At 35.7% G+C, this 24,777-nt stretch overlaps 1 protein-coding gene across 3 annotated transcripts in view; it reads right to left on the bottom strand.

Moving 5' to 3' along the window:
* The window catches only part of Mkln1 (muskelin 1), a 377,765-nt gene that overhangs the window by 92,090 nt on the left and 260,898 nt on the right, over positions 1-24,777 (bottom strand). For 2 of the 3 annotated variants that reach the window (XM_023709865.1, XM_004626545.2), the window contains 3 exons: positions 21,950-22,142; positions 3,951-4,028; positions 142-207 (listed from right to left, as the gene is read on the bottom strand). In XM_023709865.1, the coding sequence (XP_023565633.1) occupies positions 142-207; positions 3,951-4,028; positions 21,950-22,142 (337 nt within the window). The remainder of the gene's footprint in view (positions 1-141; positions 208-3,950; positions 4,029-21,949; positions 22,143-24,777) is intronic. The other variant, XM_023709866.1, reaches the window with a different exon arrangement.

A 24,777-nucleotide genomic window follows, 5' to 3' on the forward strand; every position in this document is an offset into this window, starting at 1 on the left:
TAAAATACAAATTAATGATGGCAATAATACCTGAATTTACTACTAATGTGTAATAATACCATAACTCTTTAGAACTGAGATCATGAAAAGCAATTAATAATTTGTCAAAAGATGTTACTTTCAACTGTAAGCATTACAAACCTGTTTGAACATCAATAACCATCTGATGGCCCCCTCTCATTCCTGGCCGGTTGTCTTCTCCATCACCTGAACCAGAAACAAAGTTTGCTTTTAAAAGCAATAAAGAACAACTGCAAACCTACAGTAACTTTTAAGTCTGTACTGAACAACAAAAATAACCCACAATTACTCTTTCAACATATTAAAAATGAGTAAAAGCATTGATTAAAAAAATAGTACAACTTAAATATATGTTTGTAATTATTGTGATCTTCATTCCAATTGCCTTCAGGCTATTAATGCAATCATGTCAAAGTGCATTTTGGTTGTTTTTGCAGTACTAGGGACTAAACTCAGGATCTTGTGTTTGCCAGACACTCAAGCTGCTGAGCTATATGCCTGGCCCTCAAGTATCAAAGTGAAGGTACACAACAATAACAAAATCAAGTTTCTTTTTTTTTTTTTTGGTGGAACCAGGGATTTGAACTCAGACCCCTGCGCTTGCCAGGCAAGCACTTACTCTACTGAGCCATCTCCCCGGCCCCTCAAAATCAGGTCTCATGTCTATATTTCAGATAGCTTCTTAATACAATGAGCAGTTTTAAGGTTCATAAAAACTTGCTACAGAAAACTAAGATGCTCTCAAGTTTTACATTAATGATTACTATATTTAGTTTGTGACAGCATTTCAGAAATCAGTCCCTATATAATCTGATCAACTATGGTGAACACTGACTGAAACACTTTATGATTTACTTCACTTTGACTTTTTTACTTTTACTCAGAGCTTAGCAGTTAGGTAAAAACAATCAGTGGAAAATAACTGGTATATTTACACCTAATCCTACTTTACATTAAGTCTTATATAAAAGAAATAACTTTATTTAAATAGCTCAAAATGTAACACACCTCTCTCTCTCTCTCTCTCTCTCTTTCTTTGGTACCAAGAATTGAACTTAGAACCTTGTGCTTGCCTGGCAGATGCTATGCCCCTAAGCCCATACCTCAAACCCTTGTATGTTTTCTTAATACCTTTCTTGTTGACTGAAAGATGTAAACTGGCTAATAAGGTTCCTTGTTTCACTTACATAAAAGTGAAAACTTTAATTTATTAATCTCATAGAGCTACTATAAAAACAACTGAAATATCAGTATCTGTAAACTCATGTGCCATTTACAAATAACATGTTCTAAGAAACATGTCATTGTGTGAACACTACAAAGTATATTTACACAAACCAAATGGTACAGCCTACTACATGTCTAGCTACAGGGTAAAACCTATTGCTGCTAAGCTACAAACCTGTAGAACAGTGGTGGCAAACCTGTGGCACACATGGGTTGTTTGCATCATTAAAATCTTGTCATGGTTTGTGTCTAGTTGTCCTCCCAAAGCCTCATGCAGTCATGTGGCAGCTTCTGGAGTTTGTGATTGATTAGTGTGGGTTTTTATGTTGCACCTGCCCTGGGGCAGGTATTTGCATTATAATGTAAGGAGGGCAGAGAGGCTAGCTAGCTGCCTGAGCTGCTGCCACTCCTTTAGCTCTTGCCCTTTGCCACCACCATGAAAGGTTGCTCTCTGCTGGTGTGCCACTCTGCCTTGAAGTCAGCTGAGTATGGACTGAAACCTCCAGTTAACTGTGAGCAAAATAAACCTCCACTTCCTTCATTTTGAATGTTGGGTATTTGTCCCAGCAACAAGAGAACAGTAACTGAGACAATGCTCTAAAAGGTTCGCCATCACTGTTGTAGAGCATGTTCCTATACCAGATATTTTAAGTGTAACACAGTGGTTCAATACTTGTGTATGTAAACACACCGAAACAGAGAAGAGGTTCAACAAACATACCAAGTGATAGGACTTCTTAGTTTCCATATAAATGTATGAAACCATCACTGTTAACCAAAACACTATTACACAATACATGACTATATACTGATAATTTGATGGAAAAACAAGCCTTTGGTTTAGTGGATATTTGTGGCTACTCACAAATTCCCTGGAAAATGTTTTTCATTTCTTTCTTTCTTTTTTGCGGAACCGGGGATTGAACTCAGGCCCTTGCGCTTGCCAGGGAAGCACTTATTCCACTGAGCCATCTTCCAGGCCTCTTTTTCATTTCTAATCGGTGGCTTTTTAGATTTTTCAGTTGAATGTCATTAAAGTTTTGCCCTTTTCCTTTTCCCTTCCCAGTCAGTACTGTCACTTTCAAGAAATGATAAAATAGGAGCTGCGGAGATAGCTCAGTGGCATAAGCGCCTGCCTGGCAAGCACAAGGTCCCAAGTTCAATCCCCAGTACTGCCAAGAGAAAAAAGATTAAATAAATACAATGTGCTTGTTTTTTATTTATTTATTTATTTATTTATTTATTTATTTATTTATTTATTTATTTATTGGCAGTACTGGGGATCAAACTCAGGACCCTGCACTTGCCAGGCAGGTGCTTATGCCGCTGAGCTGTATCCCCAGCCCCCTATATATTTATTTTAAATTATTATTTTCCAAATATACATGTGCCTTTAAAAAAAATTATACATAACTGGTAAAGTGAATGATGTTCCTGTTGACACAAATTATGGAAGTTCAAGAATAACTTTTCTCTCCATATTCATGTCTCATATGAATATCCCATAGAATTTCTTTCTTTGAATGAAAGTAGTGCAGTGAAAAATTGCTACACTTTTCACTGTATTAATTCTCTGGCAAAGCACTTTATGCAGAAAAAAAAAAGTGATAAAAACTTCCCTCTGTACAAAAAAATGCAATCAGTACATATACAGAAGAGACAAAAACTGCCTCTCTATAAAAATAATGGGTTAATGAAAAAGTCTCAACTCTGACACAGATTCTAGCTACTGATGAAAACAGTCCTTATCAAAACCTAATGTCCTCTGGGATATATATTTCAAGTAAGAAAACATAAGCCCCAACCCTTAAGGCTCCAAACTCACTATGTTATGCAATATAAATGCCTGTCAAGATTTAACTGTACTATATTTTTATTAGATTATACTAGTTTTTAATCAGTATCTGGTTAGAGGTTCCACACTCTTATAATGGTCTGCCCCTTGTTTTTCTAAGAAGCTCTATTAAGATTAGAGAGCAATTCTGCAGATCTTAAAAAGTTTTTCAGGAACACATATACTTCAGCTTTCCAATTGTAATACTTTTTTTTGGGGGGGGTCTGACACAGTGTTGTTTTTTTTTTTTTGCTATATAATTCAGACTGCCTGGAACTCACTGTGTAGCCTTGGCTGGTCTCACACTCACAGCAATCCTCCTGCCTCAGTCTCCCAAATTCTGGGATTACAGGTGTGCACTAACACACCCAGCCATAATTTTAATATTCTTTAGGAAAGTAGTTCATAATATGTATTCTGTGGGGATAAATCCACAACTGACCAACCTTCTATTGTAGTAATAAAGTAAAAGCTTTTCAGATACCAAAGTAGGACTGGAAAAGTAGTTAAGTAGTAGAGAATTTGCCAAGCATGTACGAGAATATAGGTTTGATATACACCAATGGAAAGAAAAAAAAAACCCACCATCTGTGTACCATCTGTGTATGTGTATCTGCCATATAGTTAAGGTACATACACATTGTTTTAAATGCCTACTTTATTTTATTTTTATTTTTTTTGCAGAACCAGGTGTTGAACTCAGGCCCTTGGGCTTGCTGGGCAAGCACTTATTCTATTAAGCCATCTCCTCAGCCCCCTAAATGCCTACTTTATATGAACAGAGTACCACACACTTGAGCTATCTTGGGAAAACTGAAGGGGCTGAGACACTAAAGAAAAACCATCCAATCTAGAAGGCATGACTTACCTTTGGTGCTTTTGGGAATGATTTGACTCCATCGTGGTTTATATTCCTGTTGACTGATATACTGATTGAACAAGCCATCTACAAATGAATGAGAAAGAATTGTACCTCAGGAGACTTTTTATTATGAAAAAAAAAGATTAAAATATACAGGCCTACATTAAGAATAATTACAAGTATGTCACTAGTATAACAGCACATTTCCACTAAATATTCATCACTTCAGGTTCTCTTCATGCTTCCATAAATATAAATAGTAAAATGTCAGTTGAGGAGCCGGGGAGATGGCTCAGTAGAATAAGCCCTTTCCCTGGCAAGCGCAAGGGCCTAAAATCTCCGATTCTGCTAAAAAAATAAATAAATTGCATTTGTGGCAGGTCGTATTAATGTATTATGTTTCCCAACATTATTGCACCTATTACATATGGCATAATATGTATTATATATGGATAACTACTGGTATTAACAGAGGATATACAGACCATGAAAGAGGGGGACATCACCTGGGAAGGGAAAAAAAGTATAGGATAACTTAAGGCTTTAAAACAGAAACAGAAAATCAACTAGGGATGGCCAGATATCTCAGCAGATTAAAGCACCTGCTTAGGCAGATGCAGGGACAGGGAAGTGGGGTTAGGGGGGAACAGGGGGTTGTCTTGATCTCCTTTGTGTAGTGCTGGCTCTGCCCCCGGGACACACTAAGAAGACAAATGAGACTGAGCATGGTGGCGCAGCCAGTAATTCCAGCACTTAGGAGACTGAAAATAGGAGGATTACTATGAGTCCAATCTGTGTGGTGAGACTCTGTACTAAATACAAAAAGAAAAAAGAAAATGAACTAACTTAAAAACTCCCTGCATGAATGTTCTAAAAGTTACCAAAACAAAGACACACAGCCTTTAAAAACTGTTTCTGGCATTTATATAAGTATAATAGGAAGAGAAATGGCTAAGATCAGGAAAGTTCCACTTAATTCTGTTATGTGAGTTCCCTCACTCATCTTTATTTTACTATCATATTTTTAATCTTTATGCCCTCAAATGAAACGGATTCATTGCACTCCAATCCATTCCCCTCAACACTGGTCCGTGTCAGCACTTTTTGTTACCAAAGTACAATGGACCTAGAAAAGGAATGGAAGACTAACAGCATTAGTTTAGGCACTTTGTTATACATCTTCAAGAGAACATACAATTATTACATCTTGATGGTGCTATTTCCATTATTAAATAAGTTTATTTTTAGTCCAAAACTACATAGCAGAAGTACCAGCAGTGAGATAGTGTGATGGCATATTTCTTTCTTTCTTGACTTTTATTAGTATATACTTACTACATAATGATTACATTCACTGTAGGGGATTAGTAAATATACATAATAATTTTAATTCTCTTCTTTTTTAATCCATCCATCCTTTTTCTATTTTTCCAGCTTCAGATTCATTTATTTATAAGACCTTATAAAGTTAATTATCATAAGTACAGATTGAAAACTAGGCTAATAGGCCAAAGAAGATAAAAAACATGTAAAATAACATTGTCCACACTGGATTACAATACCTTTTCCACCTTTTATCCTATTATCTGTCTTTTCTTTCTTTCTTTTTGTGTGTGTGTGCAGGGTCTCACTATGCAGCTCAGACTAGTAGTGATCCTTTTGTTTTCTGCCTCCCTAGTGCTGGGATTACAGGGGTGCGCCACCATGCCCAGACTCCATCGCTGGCTCAGTGGACCCAGGGGTAGAGGTGAGGCCCGGCACAGCATGTGGTTTGTCTTTTATTTCATGCTCTATATAATACTGAGTTTTAAAGGTAAGAGAAACCATGCAATATTTAAGCTTGTGTATATGAATTACTTCACTTAACATTATGGTCTCAAAGTACCTCCATTTTCCTACAAATGATTCAAGTTTACCCTTTTAATGGCAAAGTAGTACTGCACTGTATATAAATACCACATTCATTTGTTGATGAATATATAGGCTATTTTCAAGATCTAGTTATAATGAACTGTGCTGTTACAAAAATAGGCATCTATATATCACTGTGGGACATCATTAATTCTTTTAGGAAGATACTTAGAAGGGGTATAGCTGGATTAAATGGAATTTCTATTTTAGTTTTTGAATCTCTGAAATGATTTCCATACTGTTTATATTAGCTTACAAGCCCATCATCAATGGAGAAGGCTTCCTTTCTCCCCACAACTTTGCCAGCATTTATCACTGGCTTATTTCTTTTCTTTCTTTCTTTCTTTTTTTTTTTTTCAGAACTGGGGATTGAACTCAGGCCCTTGCACTTGCCAGGTAAGCACTTATTCTACTGAGCTATCTCCCCGGCGGGGCTTATATCTTGATGGTAGCCATTTTTTCTCAAGTGAAATGGAATCTCAGTGTTGTTTTAACTTGCATTTCTTGAATGGCCATCAATGGTGAACATTTTTTCACATATTCACTGGCAATTTGTACTATTTCATCTGAAATGAACTAACTTAAAAAGTTAGTTCTTTCTTATTTCTCATACCTACTTTAAATAAGGTCTTTCAATCTGTGAGATCTGATTTCTCAGTGGTTCTTTATATATTTTAAATATCAGTCCTTTGTCTGAAGACTAGTTGGCAACATTTTTAAAACTTTTTTTAATCAGGCTATAAGTTGTGTCTTCACTCTCTTAGCAGTTTCCTTTGCTATGCAAAGAAATAGTATTTATTGAATACTTCCCAAATGGTAGAATCTGTGCTGCTTTACATTAAAAAAAAAAAAAATTCAAAAACATCCTTAAGAACATTAAGCCCTAAGGCATTACCATCTCTAGTTTACAAGTATGCAAACACATATTTAGAAAAATTCACAAACTTAACCAAAATCACATAGCTCTGATGTAGTAGTGGGTTTGGAACTTAGTTTTTACTATCCTTACTTCTGAATCTTTCATCAAAATATTCTTATTCTACTTCCTAAGAGGAGTTGTTACACTACTCATTATAACTGTATTTTACGCCCTAAACCATGCACCTCAACAAACATCTATTTAGGAACAGTATGGAACCCTCAACAAAGATCTGTTTAGGAATAGTATAGAACCCAATTCTCTAGCAGTATATCGCTGCTTGCAAATAGACATACAAGTAAGAAAAATAATCTAATTTTATTCCTCCAGACATTTTCATATTCATATGCAACATACAACTGCACAAGTCAATTTATAGAGATAAGAGAATAAAATTGATACTATAATGATGGGAGAATGGAGAAGGATAAAGAAAACTGTACAGAAAAATCAACCGATCATAAAATCTATCTTATCTCTGTACTTCTAGTTATGTACCATTATATTTTTCCTTACCACACTGGGACTTTATTTTACATGTATTCAGATGCATCATAATTCATGGCTACCTTTACTACAAATTCTCATTTGAGTCTGCTTTCAACCTAAATAAACATTTCACTTTCTTTGACTGAAAACAAAGACTCATCTAAAGAATTTATAAGTAAAACTGCTCCATGACTTACATACTTGTCAGTACCATGCAATTTAGATAAATCTCCTTAATCCTTTTTTTCCTGAGTAATTTATAAAGCTCAGTTGCTACAAACCTTCTTAGCTTTCAAGGGTTCAGCTTAGTTTCACAGGCAATTCCATCCTATATGATCATTAAATTTCTTTATCTGTGCAATTTCTACAATTCTTGTGAAAATAAAATTCCTTTTAAAATTAGCAGTCTAAATTGTATTTACACTTTACAGTACAAAGGAAATGTATATTTACAACTTATTTTAGAGTGTTTGCAGTGTGTCACTTACTTCCTGATGAGCCTTTCCATCCATTCTTGCCCTACCAAGCCTACTCTGAATAAAATTCTTCTTCCATTGTAACAGTTGGAAATTTATGCAGGTAACATGTGGGGCTCCTGTTCACAGTAATATGATAATAGTGAAAAATATTAATAGTGAATTTAAAATTACATAGAAATAAAACAGTAATGAAATATTCAACTTTTTTTGAAAAAGAACAAAAAATATTAAATGCTTTCTTATTTTTATTTACTTTATTTATTTATTTATTTAATATTTTTAGGGCAGGGTCCACAGGGTGTTCAGGGTCTCACTACTAGATCAGACTTGTAGTGATTCTCCTGTTTACAGCCTCCCAAGAGCTGGGATTACAGGCATGCACCACCAGTGGCCCAGTCTCAATAGCCATCTCAGTATGTCCTGGGGGCGGGGCCAGTCCAGCAGGCCCAGGGATCAAACCCTCAGCCCCTGCACCTTCTTGCAGGCACTTTAATCCGCTGAGCTATTTGGCTGGCCCTTTAAATGCTCTTTTAAAACTAAATTAAAATTATTCACACCTAGACTTTTAAACTATATGCTAACTCTACATAATGTGAAGTATAGCAAATGATGACCATATATAGAAAAATGGAAGCTAAGGAAACTTCAGATTGAAAAATACAAGGCAAAAATGAGAAAAGTGGGCCAGGGAAATGGCTTGGTAGAATAAGCGCTTGCCTGGCAAGCACAAGGGGCTGAGTTCAAAACCCCAGTTCCACCAAAAAAAAAAAAAAAAGAAAAGTAGTAAGATTGATTTTTTAAAAAATGTTTATTTAGCACAGGATCTACACAGATCAGACACACAGTGATCCTCCTGTTTTTTAGCCTCTCAAGCACTGGGATTACAGATGCACACCACCACACAAGATTCACTTTTTAACAGCAACCAACTGCCACATTACTGAGGTCTCACATGCTAGTCTGTTATAAAACTTTTGAGTGATCAATTTCCTCATATGCAGAACTAAAACTTCTTAGTTGGATGGGGCCTGCAGTTCTTTCTAACTACCATGATATTCTGTTAGAACCAGTATATTTAACACTGTGGTTCTGCTTGATTTCACTCGCCTATGTTCATTTTAGAAAAGTTACCCTATCTTTTTCCTTAATCATTTTGTAATTCCGATCTTAAAAGAAAACGGAGAAATTCACTGGGGAAAATCTTTTAAAATTTCCAGAGGCAGTGGATACAGCAACAATTCTAATTAAAGAATTTAATCCATGATCTTTATATGATTCTCAACACTGGAGGTAAAATTAAATGCTCTTCATTGCTTTTCAACCAACAGTTTCATTCACTCTCACATAAACCTAAAAGGCTTACAAACACTACACTCATCAAGACCTTTATGTTTGGCAGCAGGCCAGGTGCTCAGGGTGAGCTTCCTTGGCTGGTGTCCTCATGCCCTCTCCTAGTGCCTACAGAGTGGCCATTACCCGTAGATCTGCATAGCATGGGGCACAGCCCTCACACCTCACAAATCACTTTCTCTAGGCAGAAGACTATTCACACAGGAATTAAGATGGCCATTTCTGTCTCAGAAAATGATTTATTTTGTGGAAATGAGATTTATTGGCAATATGCCTTCTACCTGAAAATTATGGTAAAGTATAAATGTGTTTCCCTCTCTTTATGGAAAAAACCTGGAATCAGATTACTTTGGCAAGCTTGTACCTCAATTTTTAATCACATGAAATTTGAAAACTTGCCTGATTCTGACTGTGCAGATAACATACTTCATACTACATTTAACACACACATGTATAAAAGATAGCCATCTCTGTGATGTGTAATGGAAACCATACTCTCCTCTGTGAGGACAAAATTATTTCCTGTAAGGGAGGGCAGTCAGAGGAATGCCCACACACTGAAAAAGCTTACAAGGAGAATCCCATGTGGTGAGGACTATTTCTGAGCAAGCATTTACCAATTAAGAACTTCTGATTCACCAGCCCTCACTGAAAGCTGGGGAAATCAGTCCTTCTGATAATATCAACGACACAAAAAATGACGTTATATTCTTTCAAAGAAGTGTTCCAGGACACGGTAAGATGCAGTTTGAGTCTTCACTATATGAAGAATACTTTCTATGTTGTCAAAAACAGAAAAACTTTTACCAATTTATTTTGAAAAATAAAAAGATGAGGATATAAATGTGCAACGTGCACTGTTCAAATCGGAGTAAAAATTAAAATTCTACTATGAAAAAAACCCAAAAAAACAAAGACCTTTATTTATATTTGTTTCCCTTCCATCAAAAACAATTGTTCCCCTGCTTCAGCAGAGTGCAGCAGCTAGGGCTTGATCCCTAGCATGCCCTGCCAGCCCCACCCCTGGGACACGCTGAGATGGCAAATGAGACTAGGCATGGTGGCGCGCACCTGTAATCCCAGCACTTGGGAGGCTGAAAACAGGAGAATCACTAGGAGTCCGATCTACCTAGTGACACCCCGTACTCCCTACACACCCTGTCCTAAATTTGAAAAACCCAAAAACAACAACAAAAACTCTTCCACAAAAAATATAACTGAAGGCTTCAGGCATGGCTCAGTGGTAGAATATGCTCTTAGCACTTACGAGTTCCTGGGTTCAATACTCACACAGTAACTGGCTGTCAAAAAATAAAATCTCAAACATTAAATAATATGTATAAAATAATTCTATAAATACACAGAGAGATGGGGGAAAATAGTATACATCAGAAAGATAAAATGGAGAGAGGATGCATGCACATCCCTCATCCAGCACACTGGAGGCTAACATGGGGTAATTGCAGATCTGAGCTCAGCAAACCTGTCTCAAAATCAAAAACGAATAGTGGGAGATACAGCTCAGTGCAAAGGCCCTAGGTCAATCCGCAGTCTCAAAATGAATACAAATTAATTAATTAAATTTCTTTGGTTGTCAGGATTAGGATGACTTCTGAGACTTTGTACCTTTCTATTTTCCATAATTTTTACATTAAGGACTATATTTATCAGAAGAAAAACCATAAATCAACTGAATGAAACTATTTTCTAAACTTCTGAAGAATTGTGTAGAACACTGTTATAGTCCCTCTTCATGCATAAGGTGATACATTCCAAGAATCCCAACAGATGGCTGAAACTACAGAAAGCAGAAAATACTGCATGTATAGTACTGTTTCCCACCATACAATACATATGATGATGTTTAATTTAAAAATTGGAGCAAAAATATTAAGAATTGTTAACTAATAAAATTATTAACAACATACTATAAAAAGTTTTATGAATGTAGCATGCTCACCTCTCGTCTTTTTTTTTTTTTTTTTTTTGTACTGGGAATCAAACTTAGGACCTTGCACTTGGCAGGTGGCTATCTCCTCAGCCCTCTTTTTTGTTTTGAGAAAGGGTCACACTATGCAGTTCAGGCTAGCTTTGAACTCACTAAATAACTCAGGCCAGCCTCAAACTCATGGCAATCCTCCTGACTCAAAACTCCCAAGTGCTAGAATTATAAGCCTGTGCCACCATGCCTGGCTCTTTAAAAACTATGGAATTTTCAATTTAGTATCTTCACTATATTTAAATGCACCTAACTGAAAGAAACCACAAAAGCAAAACTGTGGCTAAGGAATTTAAGCCAATTTCCTATCTTTTGTTATCCCTGAAATGCCTCTCACAGCTAAACGCTTTGTACAGTGCTTTGTACACTGCCATTAGCTTGTTTTAACAAGAATGAAGAGTCAAGTATAGCCAAAGGCATTTACAGTAAGGCTGACACAGGAGATTATTTCCAAAGTTTAAAATACTAAAACTTTGAAACAGAAAGAAATTATGATGTGCTTACTTCAGGTAAGATAAATCCAAGCTTCTCCTGAATTTGTTAACAGCACAGTATCAGGTGTGTTTAAGATAAAATATTCATAATTTTTAAAAAGCCCACTTGGTAGGCTGACACTTCACTTGTTTCTGTTGCTGTGCAAAAGTGTTTTAACTTGAGGTAGTCCCATTTGCTCATTCTTGCTAACTGTGCCGCCGGAGTCCTACTTAGGAAGGCTTGGCCTGCCCCTATGGTTTCAAATGTGTCCCATACGTTTTCTTTTAGCAGTTTTAGGTCTTATACCTAGGTTGACCTAATTTGTATTGATTCTTATGCAGGGTAAAGACAAGAATCCAATTTCAATTTTCTACAAGTGGATATCCAGTTTTCTCATCATTTATTAAAGAGGTTATATTTTCCTCCAATATTTTTGGCTCTTTTGTATAGAATCAGATGATTGTAGTTGCATGGGCTTGTTTCTGCATCCTCTGCTCTGTTCCAGTGGTCTATATGTCTATTTTTTGCTAGTATAGTGGTATCTTGGCTCACAATTCTCAAAAGATGGCCACAATTGTGCTTGTGTGAACCAAACTGTTCACAAACAAAATTGTTCATAAATCAAGGTACAACCGTACCATGCTGTTTTAGTTATTATGGCTTTGCAGTAGAGTTGGAGATCAGGTACCAAGGAGCCCTAAGCATTGCTCTCAGGATTGTTTTGGTTATGCATGGTATTTTATGCTTTCATATGAATTTTAGGATTTCTTTTTTCTGGTCTTTCTAGTGTGAAGAATGTCATTTTGCCAACTACTCTTCCAACAAAGGGGTAATATTTAGATTATGAAGAACTCTAAAAAACCTAGTACCAGAAAAATCAAACAGTTCAACCTATGAGAAAAGGAAGTGAATAGACACTTCTCAAAATAATTACAAATGGACATTATGAAAAACTACTCATTAGCTTTAGCTACTATGGAAGTGGAAAACAATACTATACTGAGATTTCATCTCACTCCAATCAGAATGGCTATATCAAGAACATAAAAAAAAAACAATAAAAGCTGGAAGGACTCAAGGAAAAGGGAACCCTTATACTTTGCTGGTGGGATGTAAATTAGCCACTACATAACGCTGTTTGGAAACTCCTCAAAAAATTAAAAATACAGTTACCATTTGATCCAGCTACACCACTCCTTAGAAAACAGTGACATCTCAGGTCACAAACTTAATTTGTTCCATAACTCTGGTTCAGAACTCAACAGGCTGCAAACAGAATTGGCTGCTAAATGGATGAAATTTCTAAGGTTCAATATAAGTAACATTCTGAACCATATTCACTTTTTAACCACAAAAATATGAAACAAACTACAATACATTATGAAGAGAGAACACTAAGCTTGGTTGAGGTGACTTCTGGCATGCAAGACAGAAAGGTAGATGGGGAGGAGGTAATTATTTTGAGGGAGAGGCCCCATATATAAGGATATATGGGAGATCTCCTTAGGGGTGTCCTTTTTTTTGGTCTCTTAGTAGCAGGATCAATTTTGATGAAAAAAAACCTATGCAATGTTACTTGTTCTTTCTGCACTGCAGGCCACTCCAGAAATGAAAGACCACATTATCATTTATCAGATAATACACTCTATTTGTTACAGTTATGTTAGAGGGAAGCTTCTCAAAGAGATCCTGTCATTATTCCCATTTTTCCATAATAGATTTTAACACATCACTGATAATCTGCTCCCTGTCTTCCTCATTGGGATGCTCAAGTGCCTTCTGCTGCTCACTCAGGAGTTCAGCAAGCTCTCTGGTCATCAGCTTCTCCTTATTTTCCTCAATAAGCTCCTCTGTGTCTGTTCCATCAAGGTCCAGATCCATACCGTTGCTCTTGGATACAATCTCCTTTACTACCTGTGCATCAGACCCTCCAGAGTCATGTTTAGTGACATATTCTAACCATAGTATTCTCCAGGATGAGTTTAAGACCAGTACATGATATCTTTCTAGGTTTTGTCAGTGAGGTTCATGCCACACAGGACACTGAAATGTTTCTTATAAAATTCTTGCAGAGTCAAGGTCATCGCTTCAGTGACATTAAAGTACATGGGAAGAATGCCAATGTGAATAGCCTCTTGTTGCAGGTCACTTGCTGGTCCATGAGCTGCAGAACAGGTGTCACATTGGGAGAGTGGCATGACCTTTATGATGGCACATGCAGCATACATACCTTCCCCAAGGCTGGAGAGTGTACACTAGGGCATTGTCCTCAAGAAGGTACCTCTCAGGCACTTGGTTGTCAGATATTTTTTAATCATGGGTGAGAACACCACATGCAGCCATTCCACAAACTGCCATGTGACCCAACCTGTTGCACTGGCCCTTCACATGATAGGCAGTCTGGTCTTGTTCACATTCTGTTCCTGGAATGCAGAAGGGATCCGGGACTGGCACACTGGCAGTGGCTTAATCCCCGGGTTGGTGCTTATGTTCATAGAAAGCAAAAGATTTAATCTGCCCTTCATTGGCTCTCCCCTGGCAGCCCTGTTCCTCCTGGTGTGATACAGGTTCTGTTCAGCATCTTCTTCCACAACAGCCCTGTTTCAACGTAGTTAAGTGATATGGTTTTGTTTTGTTTTGTTTTGTTTAATGTATTTAGTACAGTATCTAGTTCAGTCGCTGTCTGCTGAGTTATCTGGCTGGTCTGAGTGATGTATTCTTTTGCCTTCATGAATTTCATCTTGTAGGCCTCTTTACAGCAGCTTTGTGAGAACTGGAACCCTCATTGTATCTCATCACACTGTGGATACTACTTCTATTGTGGAATTTATCACCCTCTACTGGCTTTAAATTCATCACTAGTCGCACTTGTAGGATTTTTTTTTAAACAATAAATCACCATGCAATTTCCTGGCTTTTTCACAGACCACAGCTTCACTATCACCTGTCAGCTGTTTCTCTTTCAACCACACTAACAAAAGTTTTCCTCTTTCAGAATTCATCCTCTTCTTGGTTAACATCATTATAGCTTTTGCCACATCAGTTTGGTATGTCATCGTTAACCTTCAAAATAGTCAAGATTGTGGATTTTTTTTTTTTTCAGTACGAGGAATCAAACTCAGGACCTTGTCCTTGCCGGGCAGGCGCTGCGCCACTGAGCTATATCCCTGACTCAAGACTGCCGACTTGGTCATCTTGCAGCTCAAGACCAGTTCAGGCACTTAAATAAAAAGCTAACGCTTGTCTATCATTGTCTTCTTCAATTTAGTGGTTATTTTTTTTTCAAAACCTTCTTCTTACCATTTTTCCTCTATACCTCTTACCTTCACTATTGTTCTGCACATTCTTGTCACCTTGTCATTGCTCTGCACTTCCTTTTTACTATCATACTTGCCCTTTGCACTTTGTTCAGAGCTATGCTAGATTGAATAATACAATGCTTCAGTTCACAAACAGTTCCCTGTTCGCAAACACAAGGGTCTGTAAGCTAAGGTGCCACTGTATAGCACAGTGGTGTGTGTGCACATGAAGAAGCTTCACAGCAAGTGTACAAAGGTCTGTCTGTGACCGTGATCTAGATTAGAGAAAGTCACAACCACATGTCAGAGTGGGGAAGATGTCCATGTTCATGTTTGTCACCTGATGCAGAATTTGTAAATAGAACCAAAATTTTGCTAAAGCATTCATGAACAAAGGTATTGCTATATTCCTAGAGGAATTAAAGTAAGAATACTATAGGATTACCTACATACCAATATTTACTGCAGCCATGCTATAGAACCAGCCTAGGCACCAATGAACAGACGAATGAACAGTGTGTGTGTGTGTGTGTGTGTGTGTGTGTGTGTGTGTCTGTCTGTCTGTCTGTGTGCAGTCAGTCACATTCCGAAAAGTAAAATTTTGCCATATATTTATAGGAAAACAAATGGATCTGGAGATCATCATATTAAGTTAAACAAGCCAGACTCAAAAAGACACATATGGCATGTGCTCCCTGACATGTACACTCTAAAAAAGGTGACATGAAAGTATAAGGGATTATTAGGAGGAAGAGAATAAGAGGGAGGGAAAGAGAATATAAAGGAAGGGTAAAGGGGAAATGATATGAGCAAAATATATTATACTCACTGAAACTGAGTATTTTACAAAATTAATAGAGCCTAATCATAAAAAGGAAAAAAATTTCCAATTAAAAAAAATTAAATTTCAATAAAAGAATTTTTAAACAGCCAAAGGATCTGTAGAAAGTTTTCCTAGCCAGATGGTTCATACCCTGTTTGAGTCATCTTAACATTATTAAGTCCTTTATATTAAAATTAACTGCCCATACAATTCTACTTCCAGAAGAGCGTATGTCTAGTACACGATGACACCCTGAGAAGTTATATTACTTTGAACAGATGTCTGCAGTAAAGTTTTTTAAACTTTTTAATTTGCCTGTTTCTTATTCTCTATTCCTTTTGCCTCTACCAGTCAAGAAGTCACACAATTCTTTTTCATACCTCTTATTCCTCCAGAAATTACTGGAAAATTTGAAGAATAGCACTCATATGTAGCATTATCAAACCATGAAGAATTTTTTAAAAAAAATCTCACTAAAGAGGAGTTGACTTTTATTGAGTACCTACTGAATACAAGAGACTCAACAGATTAACTCATTTATCCCTTTAAAATAAAACTGTGTATTAAACATTATTGATAAAGGTAAACATTAGAAAATCCAGGCTTATAGAAATTTAAAGGTAAATCCCAAAATCCATATTATATTTTCATAAACTGTAAAATATAAACTCCTTTAAAATAAAAATTATATATACATATATATATATGTAACTCATATCAAAATGAAGTCCCACAAAACTTACTACTCCAGATCATCCTAGTACAATATTAAACAAAATAATAGAGGAACAAAACTAAAAAGGTGAAATATTAATACCAAAAGAATAAATATCCTTCTTTTAACACCTACTGGCTACTGTGCCTGAAGATTACTATACTTCTTCTACAAAACTTTCATTTGACACTATTTCAGAATGTTTACTAAAAGAAATCAGGTTAGTTGGAAGTTGTTTTATGAAAGTAATAGCTAATTTGAGAAGTTAGCTATTGTGCCAAAACAATAACAAAACAAAAAGGCAAACCAATCCATCTCATTTATTGGCAAAATTATGACTTAAGACAGAATTAGTAGAGGCTTACCAATTCAAGTTTTCTCACCCTTGCACAACTGTCCAACTTTACTATTAATTTTTGACTTCTTAAAATTTGCACTTTCCAGAACAACAAATTAAAGGTTATTTCCACTTAACTGTATTAATCCATATTACTGACTCTGGCCAGGGAAATTGGGTTACTAAGAAATACTCTAAATCAGATCTGGAGTGGGTTATGCACAGTAGTTATTTTTAATGAAATATAAGACTTAAGAATCTTATACCTTCAGAAGAAAAACAGTAATACAAATCATGTTTATTAATGATTTGGTAAGCAGCAAATTCCTTTTCAAACCAATAAAAACATGCTTAAAATCTTCACTTTTTAATAAAAAAGCTTAATTTTTAGTAACAAATTTCCTAAGCTTGAAATTCCCAGAGGCATGGGGCAACCTGCTTGGGTCCTCCTTCTGTTCCTCTCTCAGACAGAAGCTTTCTTTCCCCCAATAATAATAATAATAATAATAATAATAATAATAACAACAACAACAACAACAATAATAATGAGGAGGAGAATAAGAGGAGGAACAAAGGAGAAGGAGGAGGAGGAGGAGGAGAAGGAGAAATTTCTTGAGGCAACCAATAAAACGAACATTAAAGCAGTATAGAATTATTTTCAAATACACTACTTTCAATATCTTGTTTTAATAAAATGATTTCTCTAAATCTTTCCGGATCTGAAAACAAAAGATTGACACCTTTTCACCCCAAATAATCTCATCATATTCCTACTAATGCGAATTCCTGTCTCTTGAAAACCTTTTGTTTTGGCATACTTCCCTGTAGACAAACTTAATTTCTATATTGAAACAATTGTGACATTCTCATTTACAAAAACATGACAACATCTACTATGATTTTGAAAATCCTTAAAAACAAATTTTAAAATAAGATTTTTACAGATGCCTATGAATCACACGAGTTAAAAAAACAAACACAACACAACACAACAATGGGGGTGGAGAGATAGCTCAGCAGTCTAAGTACCTGCCAGGTACACACAAGGACCCAGGGTCGATCCCCAGCACTGCATGCCATGATGGCCTTAGCAGCCCGGAAACACCATGCCAGGCACTGAAACAAGCCGTGGTGCACAAGCCTGTAATCCCAGGGCTGGGGAGGCTGAAACAGGAGGATCGCTACAAGTCTGAGGTAAGTAGCGAGATCCTATACAGAATGAATGAATGAATGAATGAATGAATGAATGAATGAATGAATCTAAGTTGAGTGTGATTCTCAGTGCCAAAAATCCCCACAAAACCAAGAAACTGAGTTGATAGGTAAAATTTCCACTAAACAGCTTTCAACACAGATTGCTTCACTGGTAAATTTTACCAAGAATACAATAAAGGAGTAAATCAAATTCTAGCATATTCTCAGAGAACAACAATAAATTTGATCAAATTTTCAACCTATTATATATTAGGATAACACTAATACCTGTAAAGAATATAAGATAATGTTCCTTTCTGCAAAGCCTTTTTGCTCATAAAAACAGGAAGAATGCTAGCAAAACAATCAATCTACATCACTGAATAAAAATATGACCCATTTCTTTTTTATTAATAAATGCTTATATTCCCCAGTACATATCACCACCTCAGCTCCACCTACCATGAAGCATTAGATTCTCCTAAGAAGCACACAAGGCAGATTCCTTGCATGGGAAGTTCACAGTAGGGTTCGGGCTCCTATGAGAACATAATGTTACCACTGATCTGACAGGAGGTGAAGTTCAGGGCAGTGTTTTGAGCAATGGGAAAAAGCTGTAAATACAAATAAAAAGTCCCTCACTGCCTGCTGTATACCCAGGGTTGGGGAAACCTGTCTTAAATACAGTTAAACATATACGTACCATATGACACAGATACTCCACTTCTAAGTTTCTATTTAAAAAGTGAAAGTTTATTTCCATGCAAAGATTCATAAGCAAATGTTCACAGCAGCTTTACCTATACTACCTTAAAAGAGTAAACAGTCCAAATATATCTACTGATAAATTCATGTATAAACAAACTGTGGTATAATCATATTATAGATTATTACTTAGCAGTATAAAGATATGCATATTAATACATCCAATAACAATGGAATTCAAAATAAGTAGATTGAAAGAAATGAGACAAAAAAGTATAGAGAACATGATTCTATTTAAAAGAAACTATAGAAAATGTAAATTAATCTACAGTGACAGGAAACAAATGAACGGCTATGTGCAGATGAAAATGTAAGCACTAAGAGAGAAATCTGGATTATGAAAGGGCATGAGAAAAATTTGGGGGTAAATACGTTTGTGACTGTGTAGTGAAGTCACATATGTCACTGTGCATATATATGTCAAAACTGACCAAACTGTACATTTCAAATATTTATAACCTATGAGCTATGACTCAATTAAACTCTAAAAAGATAAAAACATGTCTATCCATTATATAGGCAGCCTACGTCACCTAAAATTTTTAAACAGATAGGAAAAAAAAAGGGCTACAAAAGGAAATTTTATCTCCAAAACAAAATAAGCTCTGCACAGGGAAGTTTTCAGTACAATTTTTATCTTTTTGAGTAAGACTTTCCTGTTTCCAGGTAACTTCTTTTCTGCATCATTACTAGATTCTACACTGTCAGAGAAGTAACATTACTGGGTCAGGAATCGTCTCTAATGAAATTAAATGATGAACATAGAGATGTTTCTAAGCAGGCAGAAGAAAAATAATACAGCCTGATACTTTTGATATATTTGAAATATACAGATCACTCTTACAGATCACATGAGTTAAAACACTAACTATACTAAAACTAATTTCTTTTTCCTCCATTGTAAGAAGCTTGATAGAGACTTGATTCGAACAGATTTTCCTATCTGTAGGCAAGAACTTCTTGTTCTTCTCTGCTATGTTTTCAGTAGGGCAGAGGCCAAAACACACTGTTTACTTCCTTATTTGTCCAATAAATCATCAACAATGAGGTCAGCAGCAAACTGAACAACCCTGGAAGGAATGCTTATTAACTAACAATGTTCCCCAGCCAGTTGAGGGGAGCTCATAGCATTACAAAAATATAACTTGGCTCTAAGTTTCAAAAATACAACATTATCAAGTTTCCTAAATCTGGTTTCCTTTTAGAACGCTAGTATTATAGTCAAAGTTGGACAAGCTTTTTAACAGCTTTTCTTTTTTTTTTTTTTCTTTTTTTTTATTTTTTTATTTTAACATTTATTGTGTGTGTGTGTGTGTGTGTGTGTGTGTGTGGCCAGCTCAGCCCACCGGGGGTGCGGCTGGCTGGCATGTGGTGCTGGAGGATTGAACCGCGGTCCCTGTGCTTTGCCAAGCTTGTTCCAAGTAGGTGCTTTAGACCACTGAGCCATCTCTCCAGCCCTTAACAGCTTTTCTTAACCAGCCAAGTATAATACTAAAGAGTTTTAAAATATAATTGTCATTAGACTTACAATCACATAAAGTTATGTATGGTCATTTTTTAAAATTTTCCCTTAACAAAATAATCAAATGTATTAATGACAAAAGATCTGAGCTGAGAATGGTGGTACATGCCCACAGTCCCAGCACTGAAGAGGCCGAGACAGGAAGATTACTGCAAATTGAAGGCCAGACTGGACTACATAGTGAGTTCAAGGCCAGCCTGGGCTACACGGGGAGACTCTGTCTCAAAAAAAGAAACATTTGAAACAAAACCAACAAACCAAAACCCATAAAATTACCTATATCTCCGCAATATTTTTATTATTGAAAAAAATTACCTTAACAAAAGAATATATATATATATTCATTCACTGTTTCGTGGTTTAATGGTTTGGTAAGAAACATACTCTATTTGTTCACTCTTCAAAAGCATATGCGATTTCAAATGTTTTACTTGTTAAGTATCATAATCAAATAAGCATAAGCAACATAAAAGGCTTAGAGACAAGTTTTTCATTATATGCAACAAAACAGAGCTGAAAACAATTCATTTCAGGTTAACTTCTTTCTTTGTTTCTTGCTCTCTTTCCTTCCTTCTTTCTTTCTTTTTCTTTATTGATTTTGCGGTACTAAGGATTGAACTCAGAACCTTGCGCTTGCCAGGCAGGCACTTACACTACAGAGCTATCTCCCCAGCCCCATTTTACATTAACTTTAAACTTATAAACTCAAAGAAGGCAGTATGAGTTCTGTTTTCCTTAGTCTTAAAATCTTCAACACACTATCTGATAAATGAGTACCATAGATAACAGTGATAAGCCTATAAAATATGAAAGCAAAACGCACTAGCTGTCACTCCTTGTTTCTTTGTATTAAAAAAAATACACCAGGGCCAGGGAGACAGCTCAGTAGAATAAGTGCTTGCCTTGCAAGCGCAGAGTCCTGAGTTCAATCCCAGGTACCACAAATAAATAAATAAATAAATAAATAAATAAATAAATAAAATTTTAAAATTAAGAAAAAGTGTACCAAATTCAGTTCCACAAGTTTTACATTGAGAACTTTGTTTTTTGGTCACTATGAAAACGTCTACAGATGATTATTTAAAGAAAAGAATGAAAAAGATGTCAATCTATGAACAAGAGTCCTTTTTTATTTTAAATAAAAAACCATATTGGGTTTTAACTATTGAAACAGTATCGCCTTCTAAAGCAACTACCTTCTAAGGAATTAGGACATTATGAAATATTCACATTTTTTTAAAAGCCACATAAGAAAATCAGCTATTATTAGCACTCATTCCACAAAGGCTGTTTTAAACACAAACCTCTTTGCTTGTCAAAAGTATCTCCTAACAACATTGTCTGAAATCAAATACCTTCTTTTCAAAATTATAGTGCTAAACACCGAATACTGCCAACTGCCAAAAACACTTGGAAACAGGCGTCTGATACTGAAGGTAACATTGTAAGATTATTTCTAAATTGGTTTATTGCTAGTTAAGTAAAAGATATCCTATGATCAAAAATGTAAGCACGTGAGTTTACATTTCTCTTTTTTTAAGGTATCACTATATTACAGATCTATCCTACATGAAGGAATTCTGTAACTCAAGGAGCTAACAATATTTATAGAGTAACATTTAAAAAAAGAAAAAAATTAGAGAAGAGTGACAATTGGCAAAATCCATCCTTCTTTCTGAAAAAGTTTCCTGTTCATACAAAAATTGTCCTAGTAATCAAAGTTTCATACCATTTACAGCTTTCTCAATCAATTCTTCGCAAGCATCAAAATCACCCTTCAACACCAGTTTGTCGTGCAGATCTGTTAGCATAGGATGTTCCAGAGCTATTTTAGTTTTCTTTTGCAGTGATTCAAAAGCCTCTGTATAGTTGTGTTGTCTGAAATGTTTTAGGCAAAGGCGAATGGCTTCCTGTTCACGGTACTACTAGAACACAAGAAAAGGCATGTAGCAAAAAAGATTTGCTTAGTTGTACCATAAGACAAAATAACAGTAAAGATAACTATCTTAAACTCATTACTATACTAATCTGATTATTACTATTTTCATCTTTTAAATAGCAAAACTGAAGCTTAGGCCACTGTAGTAATTTGTCCAAAGGAGATGAAACCAAACCTAATTCTCTAGAGTCCAAACTTTGAAAAATAATGTAAGTCACTATGTATTATAGCTCACTTGACATTGTAAAAATTTTATCTCCTGCAACCTTTACTTAACAAATTACAATCCAAGTACCAAAAGCATAGAAACCATCAACTAACACACATAAATTATACCACGCTTTTTGTTCTTGCTTAAGAATAAGCTATTACACAAATGAGAAGTATTCTAATTTTATAAACAGGTACTATAACACAAAAATTATCCCGAAGAGGGCTGGGGACATAGCTCAGCAGAATAAGTGTTTGCCTGGCAGGCACAGGGTCCTGAGTTCAATCCCCAGAACCGCAAAAAAAAAGAAAAAAGAAAGAAAGAAAGAAAGAAAGAAATTAAATTTATTAAGCAGTATAAACTTGCTATTTCAATTAACTAGAATCCAAAACTTGTTCCCTAACAAAATTAATACCAAAAATAATCTCATAAAGAGAACCATAGGGCTGGGGAGATGGCTCAGTGGAATAAGTGCTTCCCTGGCAAGTGCAAGGGCCTGAGTTCAATGCCTGGTTCCACCAAAAAAAAAAAAAAAAAAAAAGAGAACCATTATCTGAACCTGGTAGCACATGCATATAACCTAGCATTTAGGAGGCTGAGGCAGGAAGATCATAGTGATCTCAAGGCCAACTATATTGAGACTACTTCAAAACAAAAACAAGGAGATAGCTCAGTGGTCTAAGTGTCTGTCTAGCAAGTGTCTAATCCCTGGTACTGCATGGTGCATCATGCCAGCCACCAAAACCACACATGGTGGCGCACACCTATAATCCCAGTGCTGGGGAGGCTGAGACAGGAGGTCACTACAAGTCTGAGCTGCGTAGCAAGACCCAAATTAAATCAATTAATCAATCAACCAATAAAAATTAATCAATCAGTAAAAGACTTTTTTAAAATAAAAGAGCTTTTTTTAAAAAAAAAACCAACTTCAAGAATGTTACATGATTAACCTAAAATCTCCTAAGTATATCATTATACAATAAGAGCTAAAAAAACCACTATATGATAATCAAACAACAATGATTATAAGCATTACGCTTTAGGGGACAGGGAGATAACTCAGTGGCATACACACCTGCCTAGCAAGCACGAGGTCCTGGGTTTAATCCTCAGTAACCCCCCATGCCCCCCCAAAAAAACCCTGAACAATTAGCATTACCCTTTAGAGAGAGAAAAAATACTTGAAACACAAACCTCTTTGTAATCAGTTGACTTCTTGACTAATAAAAGGTTATGAAATATCCTTCACATACTGTAATTATCAAAATTTAATTTTATAAAATAATCAAAGAATGATTCTGTATTCATACTAAATTTACATTAACAGCTTTTTTTGGTCTCTAAAAGAAGATCTGTCATTATCAATGTAACAATGTACTATAGTTATATTAGAAACAGTAACACCTGTTTATCATATTGACTTTAGGGTTTTGATTATATCTACATCTTAAATTTTCTATTAGGTAACAGCTAAGCCACTGAAAGCTATGTTCAAAGTGTCTTTATCAACATAAGTTAAAAACAAAATTTAGCACCAAATGGGTGTAAGATAAACAGCACACTATAGAGCCAGACTGAGTTCATATACTGGCTAGAGAACTTTACACCTATATAATTCTGGGAAAAATATTTAACTTCTCTGTGTCCTATTTCCTCATCTGTAAAATAAAAAAGATAATAAATGGACCTACCTCAGAATGGTAACAATTAAATGAGCCATCAAGATTAGAAGCCACACAGTATTAATATGCTTAAAAATGTCAGTTGATGAACCACTGTTAATTAGCTATTCCTGTTTTGAAAATCTGTAATGTATGTATTGTTGGGTGTTATCCTGCTTCTGTCTTGTTTTCTATTTGTTTTTGCTTCTGTTTTTACTCTTCACAATTAAATTAAATTTAAAAAGAGAAAATATTCAACAAGAAGGGGAATGCACCATGTGAAGATTTGTAAGAATGTTCAATATTTCCAAAGTTGTACTGATAATACACAATAGTCTTCAATGTTAGAATTCTATAAACTTTATGAAATATGTTTCATTCTTCATCCTGATTTTACCTGTGTTTTAAAAACATGGTATTTTGGGGCTGGAGAGATGGCTCAGTGGTCTAAAGCACCTACTTGGAACAAGCTTGGCAAAGCACAGGGACCGCTTCAATCCTCCAGCACCACATGCCAGCCAGCCGCGCCCCCTGGTGGGCTGAGCTGGCCACACACACACACACACACACACACACACACACACACAATAAATGTTAAAAAAAAAAAAAAATTAAAAAAAAAAAAAAAAACATGGTGTTTTCCTTCAGGATATTTGAATACTTTATGAATGGTGAATGTACCATTTGGGCCACTTCTATTAATATTAAAATGATTTTTGCCACTTCTCTTTATTCTGATATAACGC

Source organism: Octodon degus, unplaced genomic scaffold, assembly GCF_000260255.1.
Source record: "Octodon degus isolate 3935 unplaced genomic scaffold, OctDeg1.0 scaffold00015, whole genome shotgun sequence".
In the NCBI taxonomy this organism is placed as follows: Eukaryota; Metazoa; Chordata; class Mammalia; order Rodentia; family Octodontidae; genus Octodon; species Octodon degus.